Genomic DNA, 13,686 nt, shown 5'->3' with positions numbered 1-13,686 from the left:
AGGATGATATCAAAGCTATCTTCTCTGATGGACAACACGTTACACCCCCTCCAGGGGACCATAACAACACTAAGTAGCTTGTTCAGTGACAGACTTCTTCACCCGCGGTGTCTCACGGAGAGATACCGATATCTTCCTGCAGTGGTCAGACTCTATAATCAATGATATATATATATATATATATATATATATATATATATATATATATATATATATATATATATATATATATGTGTGTGTGTGTGATTTTAAGATATGCTTATCTTTTACCTCTTTAATTTTGATTTTAATTCTAATTGCTAATAACTTTTTAATAATTGTTCATTTATAGGCTCTTGTTTGCTTTATATATTTATTTTGCACTTTGTCTACTCTGTTACTGTAACCCCTTGAATTTCCCCGTGTGGGACGGGTAAAGGAATCTCTTATCTCTTATCTTATTTACTTATTTTTGTTGAAACTATAGTTACATTATTCTGATTATACTCACTCAATACTCATCCTTGCCACAGAATCGATTGTGTTGTAGCCTGCTGTCATGAAATTGCTCTTGTACTGACTCATCTTAATGGAGTCCAGCCAGTCGCCGATGGAGATGAACATTGGATAGTCCATTTCTTCCCCTGGTGACTCTGGTAAACTGGGGAAAAAAACACAAAAATACCATGTAAACTCTTGAATAACTGGCTTTAATGGCTTTGAGTTTCTAGAGGAACACACTTCTTTCTGCTTTTGGGCTTAAATGAAAGCATTTCATGATCTTAACAGTCACCCTGTTTCTGGTTATATGTTGGGTCTTAACTCACTGTTGGTCATCCCTCAACCATTTATCATAACTCCACTGACTCTAAACCTCTGTTATGAGGTAGAAGTGCTTGACAAATGCAGCGCTGGTTCACCACCCCTCAAAGTTACTGTCTATTTCTGATATATTCACTTTGCCTTATAACTCAGTACCTTACCTCTGAAGGTCCTCTACCAGGGGCAGTAGGCTGCTAGGGTTACGGATCAGTTTATCCAAGAAAGAGACAACATCTGTGAATTTGGGCCGATGACTCCTCTCTTTCTGCCAGCAGTGCAGCATGAGCTGGTGCAGGGCGACGGGGCAGCCCATAGGTGCAGGCAGCCGGTAGCCCTCTTCTATGGACAGAATCACCTAAAGAGACAGATGAATGATAAAATTGGAGGAATCTAAATGTGGAAGACAGCTGCTGTATTAGAATTTAATGATTTAGAAATTACTGTCATAACCAGTTTTCTGATGAGAAATATTAAAATCCAAATTGTTGTTTTTCTATGATCTTGTACACTGCAGCAGACCACACAGACACTATTTCTACATAAATTAAGTACTGTATCGCTCCATATTGATTTGCATGTAAAGTCTTGTGATGGGGTTTCATACACAAAGCCTTTGAGCACTAGTTACAGGAAGTAACACTTTTCTATTAATAGTCAAAATGATGCTCAATAAAACTTCTCACAGCATTGGAATATAGTGGTTTAAGGTGATGTTGAACATAGTGATTAAAACATGTCCATTGTATGCTTGTATTTCTTGTATATTCCTTACGTGCCGAGTAGATTTGATTTTCACAAGACAATCTTTACCAGTTCAATTATTTTTTATGCAAGTATGTATAGTCAAGCAGATCTGTGGAGATGTATACTAACATGCTCACAATACTTATGCAAACATGCTGATATTTTGGTTTATTATCTGATTTTGTTAGCAATCACATAACTTTGTCCTTGATTCTGATTGGTCAAAACCCCTTGACAATGGTGATCAATTCTGAATAGCAAAGGCAAAGCTAAGAACAACCTTATCACAGGTCACACATATGAAATCACACATGTTGAGAACTTGCAGCACATTTGGTGTACTGTTATTGATTTCATCTCTTCCTAATGTCAAACAGTAGCTTTCAATTGGTTAACAACATGGAGGATAATTTTATTATTACCACAATTTATTTGGGGAGCACTAATTTTAGATTGGTGGTTAATGGCTGACCAGTCAACAGCAGAGAAGAGAAGCCAAAAAAGGATAAAACAGGTAGAAGGTCATTTTGTGGTAGAACACAAAATGAGCTGGTTTAAAGAGACGTCAACCAAATTGAAGAAAACAGACAAAGCAACCACAAACCCTAACACAGTATCAGCCTAGGCAGAGCAACAACTGGATGAGTAATCCAGAAATGACAACAGAAAAGTTAAGTGGGAAGAGAAGATCTGTCTGTTAAAAATACAAACAGAAAAATGCTGATGTTTTGAACTTACTGTGAATGAAAATGTTAAGTTTCATAGTAATTCAATCTTGAAGTTGGCTGATAGGTATATTGTTGCCAAAGAAGTTCTATCATTTGTCGAAACTGAGGGACTATTTTTATAACCTGTATAAAAAAAATCATTTTTACATCAATAAAATCATCTTCAGATCAATACTTGGGGTCAACCCTTGACTGTAAATATATGTGATAACGCGGACAACATTGCTTCATTTTTGACAATTGTAAGCTTTGAAGCCAAAAGACCGCCTCCACAGGTGCTGATCAAAGCATGCACCGAAGTGACCCGCTGGTAGCGTCAAGGGACTGATGCCACACAGCATGAAGACATATTAAACAAGTAAAAAATTGAACATTCCTCAGGAGAGTACAGTGCACAGCAGAATTGATTCTGGTGTTGATTTGCAGTACACACTTATGACTTTGAGAAGTGAAAAGATGCTTGTGGTAGTGTTTTCTCTTGTCATTCCTCCTCTACCCTGCTAATGTGGGTACAGGACGCTGCAGGAGCCTACATTTGTCTACAGAGCTGTCAGAGATTAAACAGGATTTGAACATTTTCCTGAATGTAGCCACATGCTGAAGCCAAAAAAAGTGTATGAGAAATGTGAAAGCCAAATAAAACAATACAGTTATTGTAACTGATGCTTTAGTTTGAATGAGGTCTTATATCTTTTTTCCTAAATTCGATCTTTATAATTCATCAGTCAGAAATGGCTAACAGTGTTTCAGTTTTTCATGTGCTGGCATTCTTACAGTGAATCTGTATCATATCTGTGAGTCTGTGGGAGTAGAGATCCATGTATCTTTTGTCAGAAGCTGTCGTAAGTGGCTGACCAGGATAAGATAGCGTCTAGCTGGTTTTGTGGCTATGTCGGCCTTTTGCCTTGGACAGCATTTCCAAGCAATTCCCAAACAGCACAAATCCACCCCCAAACCCTGGGACCTTAGTAAATGTGCATGTGGGGCTGTCTGTGTAAAGATGTGTATAAGTCTGTGTGTAAGGGGTTGAAGGGATTACGGTGGAGCTTTCACACTCAGCGGAGAGAGGGATGGATCTGCTTCTTTCGCGGCCCCTCCAATCCCTGACCACAGCCCAGGGATCAGTGGGTTGCTCCAACGCACTGAATCCACAGCTTTAAACTCCCCGTCTACCGGACTGAAGTCCTTTGAACCTCTGACCTTTACTGCTCTTTCCCTTTTCCTCTCACTCATCTTTTTCTTCCTTTTGGTGTATCTCAGCAGTGTTTCTGTTGCTGCCCTCCCCACCTCTCAGAGGTAGGCTTTTTTTGATGTGAGGAAACAGTCAGGGAGCAGGTTAGAGGGCTGCAACTTTAACAGATTTATTGAAAAGTAAACTCAGAATTTACTCAGTGGAGCAAGACTTGAATTGAGAAGTCAATATTGACTTGTGTAGTCTGCGGATATAGAACTATGCTTCTGAAAAGATATTTGAGGAAACAACATAGCACAAGAATTCAAACTCAAAATCAAACTCAGATTGGTGCTTATTTCCCCCCCAGGAAATCAAATACATCATATTTCAATGACTGACACAAATGCACTGTTTACAACGTTTGAAAAAACAATAGTACTCACATCCTGATTGGACATCTCCCAATATGGCCGCTCCCCATATGACATCACTTCCCACATGACAATGCCATAACTCCATGCGTCACTTGCTGAGGAGAATTTCCTGTACGAGATAGCCTCAGGAGCGGTCCATCGGATGGGTATCTTACCACCCTGTTCACACAAAAGGAGTAGCATAAACACACTTATTGATTAACTTACACACAAACAAAAGAGTTGGCACCCTAAGGACATCTGGAAAATAATGGTGACATCAACTGATTTTAAAAATATGTTGGGTTTTTTTTAGAGTAAGGCTTTTGCTTAATGATTCGTAGCTTGAACCTTTCATCAGATATCTGACCGAAGCTTGTGCTGAGCAATTTGAAAACACATCATCTTTAACATTTCGAACAAACAGCCATCTGATTGCTCCACAATTCTGAATCCTTGGACCAGACCAATCACTACAGTGTTTATCACTTACTATTTCACCTCAGCTTCCCTCACCTCTCTTCTTACTTCTCCACACATTTCTCTTCTGCTCTTATCCCCTTTCTCCTCTTCTCACCTCACCTTACCTCCCCCCTCCGTTTATTTCCCTCTCCTCATCTCACCCTTCACTCGCTCCAAGTTGATTTCAGTGACAGTCTTGTGCAGAGAGCTTGGACTTGGACGTGTTGGAGCCCAGAGCACAGCATTTCCTTTGCACAGTAACCCCAGCACAAACCCGGAAATCGAGGTCACGGTGGGCTCAGAGAGATTTACGGCACACCATCTTTTCAGCACAATAGTTTTTGAGGCTAAGCTTTTGCTATCTCAGGGCAACTACATCTTTTGCTGGTCACAAGAATAAAGGATGGGGAAAATTTGATCAGTCTAATCAAGTAGAAATAAAGTGAAACATCAGTTTCCTGATGTTAAAGTCAGTCTTTACATTCAAATATTGAATGTAAAATGTCAGAGGCTTTAATTCCAAATGCCTCCCTAAGAACTGTTATGTACTGACAAGTTCAAGGTTTGGGAAGATGATACGTTTTCTTTTAGGGATAAAATTTACAAAATACAACAGCAGCTATTGGCAAAGATTGAGAAGTTCTGTTTATGTATCTATCTGTTTCATGTGCCCGGTTTCATTTCTGATGTTGTGTTCTTAAATGACAGCACATTGTTGGGATTGCGTTTGTTCCTGCATCAGATGTTTTTTTTGTGTGGATGATAAAAAAAGGATCCGCCACAGACCAGGTGGTAGGGAGTGTCTCGTCAACTTTCAGCACATCTCTGTAAATTGAGTTGTTATTAACTGGCTCTCTACTTCTGTCTTTCATGGTTCCAGACTTTCAACTCTGCCTCTAATGAGGTTCTCTCACAAAGCCAGAGACAAACCGGATGACTGACAGTGAATGTGACTAATCTTCGAGAGCACTATTGTGTTACTTCTGATGTGGTGATCAAGTATAAGTTATATATTTTGAATACTTTTTGTTCTAACATCCATTCTGATGGCTGGCTTTATAACAATGGTTGGAGACCTCCTCCATGTAGGATAGAAAGAAAACAAACGTACATAATTAAAATTACAGGAACCTCTTGAGACAACTTTAGCGTACCTTAGAGGGACAACAGTTGTTTTTTGTGGACTACAGATATATTTCATCACAGCCTTTTAAATGCAAGTGACACATTTTCCAAACATTGTAGATAACATTGTATTTACATTCTAACATTCCTGCCCTCTACCCATAAATCCCCAATCAATTCAGTATTTTTAGTTGAGCAGAGCACATAATTTAGACTCCAGACAGTTAATGTTGTGTTAAAGATTTTGTAGGGCAATAACTCAATTTTAACCACAAAATTGTGGCCATATGATGGTGTTATGGACCAAAATGCCACCATTTTATACTATACCAGGTTTCAGAGAGTTGTGTCAGGCATACCGTTGTCGTATAAGCAGATTCTGGGTCGTCCTCCAGGACCCGGGACAGGCCGAAGTCGGACACTTTACACACCAGGTTGCTGTTGACTAAGATGTTTCGAGCTGCCAGGTCTCGGTGAACGTAACCCATGTCTGAGAGATACTTCATGCCTGAGGCGATTCCACGCAGCATGCCAACCAACTGGATGACAGTGAAGTGACCATCATGTTGCTAACAGGGAGAGAAAGATGGAAAGAGAGAATAAATAGCAACACTCAAGGAGTTATTGAAAAGAGCAAAGACAATGAAGACAATAATGGAGGAAGGAGGGTTTGATGGATGAATAAAAAAGACAAAGAAATGCAACAGAAAACATGATGTTAACACAATAGCAACAATATAGTGAAATAAATCAGTGACACAACACATGAGAAAAAAGTGTCATGAGTTGCTCTTCTTTAGTTTTTTATTTTCCTTGAATAGTTATTTGTCTTTGATTTCCTGTTTTATTTTGTAGAATTACCTTGTTTCATGTCTTGTTTCCTCCCTGTCTGTATTCTGTATTAGTTGATTTATCCAACAACCATTGCCTTCCTTGTGTTTAGTAGTTATCCATGTCTTGTGTTGTTTTCCTTGTGTGTGTGTATTTTAACTTGTTTTCTTAATTAATTCTATTGTATTTCCTGTTTTATTTTGAAGTTCTTGATCCCTGTTCCTGCCCTTGTGTGTTTCCCTCCACTTTGATTACCCTGATTAGTTTCACCTGTGCCCTGTGTCCACACCTGTTGCTAGTTAACTAGTGTGTAATTAGTCCCTATGTTTCCTCCCTTGTGTTGATGAGTCTTTGGCTGTTTTTCAAAACGGCCTGCTACATACTACTTACTTATGTAGTAGGCAGTAGGTATTGCCTAATACATACTGCGTTTGAATTCAGTATGTAGTATGACTGTTCTGTTCAATCTGTGTTGCAGTATGCTGGGTCAGACGTCACTGGATTTCTGGTTTTGAAAAGCGGAAGTAAACTTCTTTAGCATCCACTTATGATTTAAAAGTTAGGAAGTGGTTTATATGTAATTCAATAATTTTCACAGCACCCAAAAACGGATTTCCTCCCATCGAAAAAGAAGGAAAAAGAAAAAGTGGAACGAGCGCTGTGCATTGTGGGAAACAGTACGCGAGGCAGACTGGTCCGATGCATACTGTGAAATTTTCCCGAATCAGTAGACATCTGGGGAGTTTTGGCTTACTGCAGATTTTGCTCTTGTTCACATACTACTTACTACATACTGAATTTTGGCCAAATCAGTACATACTGCTAGTATAGTAGGCGGTTTCGAAAACAGCCGTAGTTACGTTGTCTCATGTTCCCTGCATTTTCTTGCTTCTAGTGTTTATCATTGTAACCTTCTCTTGCTCCCACATGGTTCCCCTGTTTAATTTGGACAATATGAATTCAATTTCTTTTCATGGACATTCAGAATAACTTTTGTTGAACCCTTGCTTTTGCTCTTTTGTTTAACAAATCTTATTCTGGTAAAATAAAGGTTTAATAATTATTCTACACATTGGTCCTCTTTTGTTTTGATCTAATGTGTCATTTTGCACCATGGCTTTGGTTAAATTCATGTGGGGAACAAACATGAGAAGCATGCTGATGTAATCTCAACACTTACCCTGAGAAATGAGTCCAGTGAGCCATTTTCCATGTACTCCACCACGATCATCACAGGCCTGCCTGCAAACAAACCAATAAAACACACTCTTCTTATTTCTCCAGAGATGATTTCTCTGCTAAATTTAAGTTTGTTTTGCCAGAAAAGACAACCTACAATGGAGGTATAAAAACAAGATATGACATGAGACTGTAAGGATAATATACTAATTTCCCCTTGTTGAATGAAGACGGTGAGGAACACTTCACAGCTCATAAACTCAAAGGATGATCTCTGCTCAGGTGTTCTTACATATTTTTTATTTGGTTACATTCTGACTTTTGTTTGTGTAAAGTTGCAACATACTCTAAATTTGACCAGCCAATATTACACTATTTGCCGATTAGACTTCTTTTATCTTACCTCCACTTAGTAAGATTATCACATGGTTATTATCAGCTCTAAACGGAACTGGTAATTTTGATATGACTTAATAATTTGTTGTGTAAGTATTTGTTGTGTAAGTACACAAAATTAAATGTGTGTGATTGTCAACCAAAAGTGCACATTTAACATTGAAGTTGCAACTATTATTTTATATTCATAAGGGGTCTAACTGGTCCAGACAAATACCTGATATATCAAGATTATTTTATTATTTTTATTATTAGATTTATTTATAAGGGACCATGTACAATATTGAACATGAATGCTGCCATTTGATGCATTGTAGCAGAGTTTGCTTAAAGCTAATTTTCATCTGCAGTCCCTTAGTCCCTTGGTATGTTGGTCTTCACATTATTGGTTCCCGATCCTGATCTTCTAAAACACCAACATATTATTTAGTCAAGTAGGAATGTGGTTAAAATGACCTGACAAAATTACATTTCAAGTGTGCATGTGTGTGTTTGAGTGCACTTGTCAGTCTGAGACAGGAAATAGTAGAGAGCGTGGGTAAACACACATCAGCAGCTGATTGATGCATCAAGTCAAGGAGCTCAATTCATATAACTTTGAACCAGCCGAACTGGACCTGCTCAGTATGCAGTTTCCATATGACTTGAAACATTAGTTGGGAACTCGTTCAAGCACCATTTCTCTGTACAAATGTTAGCGTTTCCCTACAGAGCATCCCTGCAGAGCAACAGATTGACTGGTTTACAGCTGGGAACACAGTTGTCCAGGCCTGTGTGCCACTGTGCTGTTAAACATTCTCAACGGCTGGAAATGGAGAATTAAAGTGTGACTGTGCTGAAATAACACCATGATGTGACACTTTTTCAAGGCAGCTGTTTCCCTCACATGAGAATGTGAAAAATCGCATGATAGAGAGACACATATGTTAGTGTAACAGAAGCAAACAGATTAAAAAATATTCTGTAATTTTACTATAAATACACAATCTGTGACTCTCATTCTGCATCGGATACACTCCCTGATGTTTACCAAAATTAACAGTTTAGGAAAGAATCTTCTTGATGCAAAGTTTACCAAAACTTTTTGTTCCACCTTTATTTTTCACAAAAAAAAAGCACATTAAACAAAAACACAGTAATTAGTCTACACTGCCTGTAGCAGAAGTCTTGATAGTCTCAGTTACTGGAATATTGAGCTGGGAGGGTTCCATCGATTATGTGGGTAAATGTAAGTGAATGGAACAAAGTCATTGGTATAATTATTGGTAGATTGATTGTAATGTATATTTTAGTCTTCTGGGGTGATTTTTTGAAAGGGTTCATATGTCTAGCACTTGGTAGCACCCAATTGGGAAGGGTATTTATGTGAGCCTCTGTCTCTGAGGGGGGTTAGTCTGTCTGTGTTTTATCGTTGGTGTTATTGTTCACTGTAAATAAATTCCCACAGCGTGAGTTTGCTCCATCTCCTGCCTCTGCCTCCTTATATGGTCGTGACGGCTCTTAAGGTTTCTGCAAGAAATTAACATTACACTGCATTAGGGTGGGGTTGGTTGGTTAGATGTCCACATTGGATCGATGAAATTCAAACTGCCTTTGACCTGTATTAAAGTCATGCAATCTGTTACTTGTATACCAGAGTTAAACTGTCCCACAGGATTGTCAAAGACTCATCTTATATTTCACCTGAGTGGCACCTTTAAGTTGATTAAATAATTAAATCTGAATAGGGTGTATAAAAAAAAAATAATGTGACACTAAATGTTTACCCTCAATCTCTTTGCCTGACAAAAAGAAGACAAAGCGTGGGCACAGTGGAACAAGCGGAACCATATTTAGTGTAGACCAAAAAGCAGCATTAGACATTATTTTATATGCAAAATCATATTCACAAATACTCCCCCCTGATACCAATCCAAGAGGGATAAACAGAAAATTATTTGATCAAGCTTAGCCTTCCTGAGCTAATTAGCGAGGTCTGGAAACAATATTATGCAGTGCAGAGCCTGAACGAAAACAAACGCACCTGTTTACAGTCTAATGTGTCACCTGTTATTTCTGAGCAGGTATAGCAGTCAGTCACAGCACAATACTCCTCGTAATTAGTCTCTGAAGAACAACAACAGATGTAGGGAGGAAAAGATGGAGGGAAGACGGAAAGGGGATACTCAGAATAAGTGTCTCTATATATAATGCCCCATTGCCTTGAGCTCAGATGGGTTCTGAATGTACGATCTTGCATGTAGAGTGTATTAAGTGTGTTGATGCACCATTGGATAAGCATTCATGGTTTGCTCATAACTTTATCTTTGCCGCGTGCACACAGGTGGCTTTTTGCTTTTTTACATTCTTACGATTGAGAAATGAAAAACAAACACAAGACACTAAATGGCTTTAACTATTCAAAAACAACACCGCGATGAGCTGCACAGTCGTAAAAGCCACAAGAAGAAGCCAGAGGGCGGAGCACAGTTTTACATTTTTCTTTTTTTTTTTTTTTTACAAAATAAAAATGATGAAGGCAACAAAAGGCCAGATACAGTGTTTTCATACAGTGAAGTGTTTTCAGAATCTGTGAAGAAGTTTTTTGTTCGTCTGAATGTCTATTCAGTGCCGCCAGTCACTGCTGTTGACCTTTGCTGATGAAAAGTTCTTTAATCACATCAGCAACTCAATTGTTCTTTTTATCATCAGTTGTGTTTTTTTGTTATTCTTAACAGTGAATTCATCTCGTTGTTTAGCGGGAGGATTTTTCACTCGGTTGGCTCAGAGATGGGAGACTATAAAACTACAGTTAAATCTATTGGCGCAAAACATCGGCAATCAGCAGCTTTAATGAAATAATGGCAGTATTGGCTTTCAAAGAGCCTTATCAGCCCAGTCCTTGTCAGCGGGGTTAGAGCACATGAATGTCCTCTATTTACATTCCGGAAAGGGGTAGGAGGTCTTCAGGGGACACATTTATATTCACAGCCATGTCTCACTTTATACACCCCCTGTAAAAACAACCATATGTTGCACTGGGTGAGCCCCGTAAAACAGAGCTCGTTAACAAATCCACACACAGACACAGACACGCACACACATGCACAGACCTTTGTAGATAAAGCATAGTATTCCACAAAAGCAGAGCGTTAGGACATACATGACCATGCATGCTGGTCACTCACATACCATATGAACACACCCACTGACTCTGGATTTAAAGTATATAGCGCATAATCTGCAATTTATAAATAGAAGTTGAAACAATGTGTGTTAACAAAGGGTGGTCAGCTCTCTAAACTTGAAACACCAAAGCAATCGGTTGGTATTACATAAATAGAAATGAGAATTCAGCTATCTAAAAGGGTACTTCTACTGCAATTTACTACTTAAATAACAAAAGGCGCACATTTACCAATCAGCACGTGGTAAACAGTGTAATGGCTGTAGAGGCAGCAATCTGAAATGCTGGGTTTAAGGCAAAGTGTTTAATATTAGAGCTGCATTTGGATGGTCAACAAACAGAAAAGTAGAAGGATCTCTTTTTCATAAAAAGAAAGCGACTATTGAAAATGTTTCCCACAGAAGAGGAGAGTGACTGAGTGGAAAATTGTGGGTGGAGTTACTGTAAACAGCATTAAAGTAATCACAGTTTAAACCAGGCAGTGACAACATGACACTGTGAGGAAGTGACAAATTCAATTTGCAGACATAGTCCGACCCACAAAATGTTCAATGTCAACATATCATCATCTTTACTTACTTTTAGTGACCACGCCCTCCAGCCTGATGATGTTGGGGTGGTCAAACTGGCCCATGATTGACGCCTCACGTAGGAAGTCCCGCCTTTGACGCTCCACATAGCCTCCTTTCAGCGTCTTGATTGCCACAGCAATCTCCTTCTTCCCTGGGGTTCTCAGGCGTCCACTGCACACCTCACCAAACTCACCTACAGCACACACATAAACACATAGACCCACACATTCCCACTGTGAGAAGACTTCTCTCCGTCACTAGACACCATGGTACACCACATGGTGGCAGTGTTGCAGTTCCCATCTAAACTCCAGCATTATTGCCTCTTCTTCTGATTAGTTAAATTTGATGAAATTCTCCCTCTCATCTTCTAAAAAAAGCTTCACATCTATTATTACACCATCTTTTGTTCTCTAAACCTGTTAAGGCTTTAATATTCCTGCAGTCTGGGCAGAGAAAATGACACTGAGACACAGGGAAATGGAAAAAGGCGTCCTTTTTTGGGGCGCACAAAGGAGTAGAGGAGGTTCACGGCAATTATACGTGTTGAATGAAAACAGATCATCTCCTATGACACATTAAAATAGCTGTTGTTATTCTAATCAACATGAAATCCTCATAGTCCAAACACAGAGGACACAAAGCAGCGTGACAAGTGGATGAGTGTGTAACTATGTCTGCAAGTGTGTGCGAGTGTGTTTGTTTGTGTGTGTTTACCGGCTCCAATCACCCTCTCAATGCGGATCCTGGATGGGTCGATCTCCTTGGTGAACTCGTGGACGGCTTGTGTGGGGTCTTCATATGTATCAGGGTCCACATAGGTCTTTATTCCTGGAAAGGGGACTTTGGGAACAGTGGGGAAAAAATGTAGTGATGATAAGCTAGAGGGATTGACGGTGTTTTTTCAACATCATAAGCTATCTAAAAAATATCTAAATAATAAATGTAACAATATTTCAGTTTTGAAAGAAAATAAAAGACAAACAGGAAACACAATTAAGAAAATGTTTGAAATGTAATCGATCTGAAATAAGGACTATTAACTCAATGACTGGACTCAAATATAATACCCCTCACTCTCTCCTCAATTCTTTTTTCCGTCTTTACTGGGAGCTTGAGTTCTCATTCACAGAGTAAAATCAAACATAAACAATCAGGATGATCATAAGCTTGCAAAAGTTAGTCAAGTTACCCTGACTGTTGTTCAACATCCTCTCCAAGCCATAACAAAATTGCAAAAATGTTGCCTCCCTCTGAAGACTTACACACATGCAGCACATCCACACACACACAATCATGGATAGCTTGTTGAGTACTCAGCAGGGAAGCACACTGAGACTGTTTTTTAAAGCAGGGCAAGGTTTTTAGCCTCCCTGCTTTATGAAAGCAACATCCTCCCTGCTGAAGTGTCCTTGAGCAAGTCAATGAAACTTTAACAGGATGCTGCTGTTCAGGCTCTAAACCCTGACCTCCCTGTGGAGGAAGGGGAGCCAGACGAAAGCTGTGTTTCTCCTTCAGGAATCGATACAGTATCTCAAAAACAGAGAAATAAATAGAAAAATAAGAAATAACAGTCCGTTGTCTCTGATGCCTTATACACCAAAATCCTATGGACTGTTTCTCCTCTAGAAGCAAGAACGCCGACTCAAGGATGAGACCTGAGACTAAACACTAGTGATGCAGCGTTTCAAGGATTGTTTTAATCCTGGATATCAGAGTTACATTGTGAGTTTTAAGCCATTTAGAAAAAATAATTTAATGTACATTCCTTCTCTTATCTCATTTTACCTTCATGGCTTTTGAGCCATATTTCAAATTGTCCCTGCTAAACCGCCACGTTTCTCTCTGTCCTCTTCACTTTTCAATCTTGTGGCCCTCATCCTTGTATCTCTCTCTCCTCCCTGTGCAATTTTCCCTTGTCTCACCCAAGCCTTCTTCTTTCTGCTCACTTTCAAACTTCTTTCTGTTTTTTTTCACCTCACAGCTCTTATTTCAATTTGTTTTTCTCCTGTCGGAATTGAAAAGTTGGCTATTAAAAGACAAAAGACGGGCAGAAGACATGGAAAGTACAGGAGGGCAGATACAGAAAGTCAAG

The 13,686-nt window shown here is 39.1% G+C and overlaps 1 protein-coding gene across 1 annotated transcript in view; it reads right to left on the bottom strand.

Annotated features, from left to right (window-relative positions):
* Positions 1-13,686, bottom strand: part of epha6 (eph receptor A6) — a 212,857-nt gene that overhangs the window by 2,875 nt on the left and 196,296 nt on the right. Inside the window, exons 10-16 of the mRNA XM_034694211.1 lie at positions 12,309-12,434; positions 11,599-11,784; positions 7,459-7,520; positions 5,807-6,016; positions 3,891-4,040; positions 963-1,156; positions 491-640 (exon numbers count right to left, since the gene is read on the bottom strand). Coding sequence (XP_034550102.1) covers positions 491-640; positions 963-1,156; positions 3,891-4,040; positions 5,807-6,016; positions 7,459-7,520; positions 11,599-11,784; positions 12,309-12,434 — 1,078 coding nt within the window. The remainder of the gene's footprint in view (positions 1-490; positions 641-962; positions 1,157-3,890; positions 4,041-5,806; positions 6,017-7,458; positions 7,521-11,598; positions 11,785-12,308; positions 12,435-13,686) is intronic.

Source organism: Notolabrus celidotus, chromosome 10 (genome assembly GCF_009762535.1).
Source record: "Notolabrus celidotus isolate fNotCel1 chromosome 10, fNotCel1.pri, whole genome shotgun sequence".
Lineage (NCBI taxonomy): Eukaryota > Metazoa > Chordata > Actinopteri > Labriformes > Labridae > Notolabrus > Notolabrus celidotus.
This window is presented reverse-complemented; position numbering and strand designations above follow the sequence as displayed.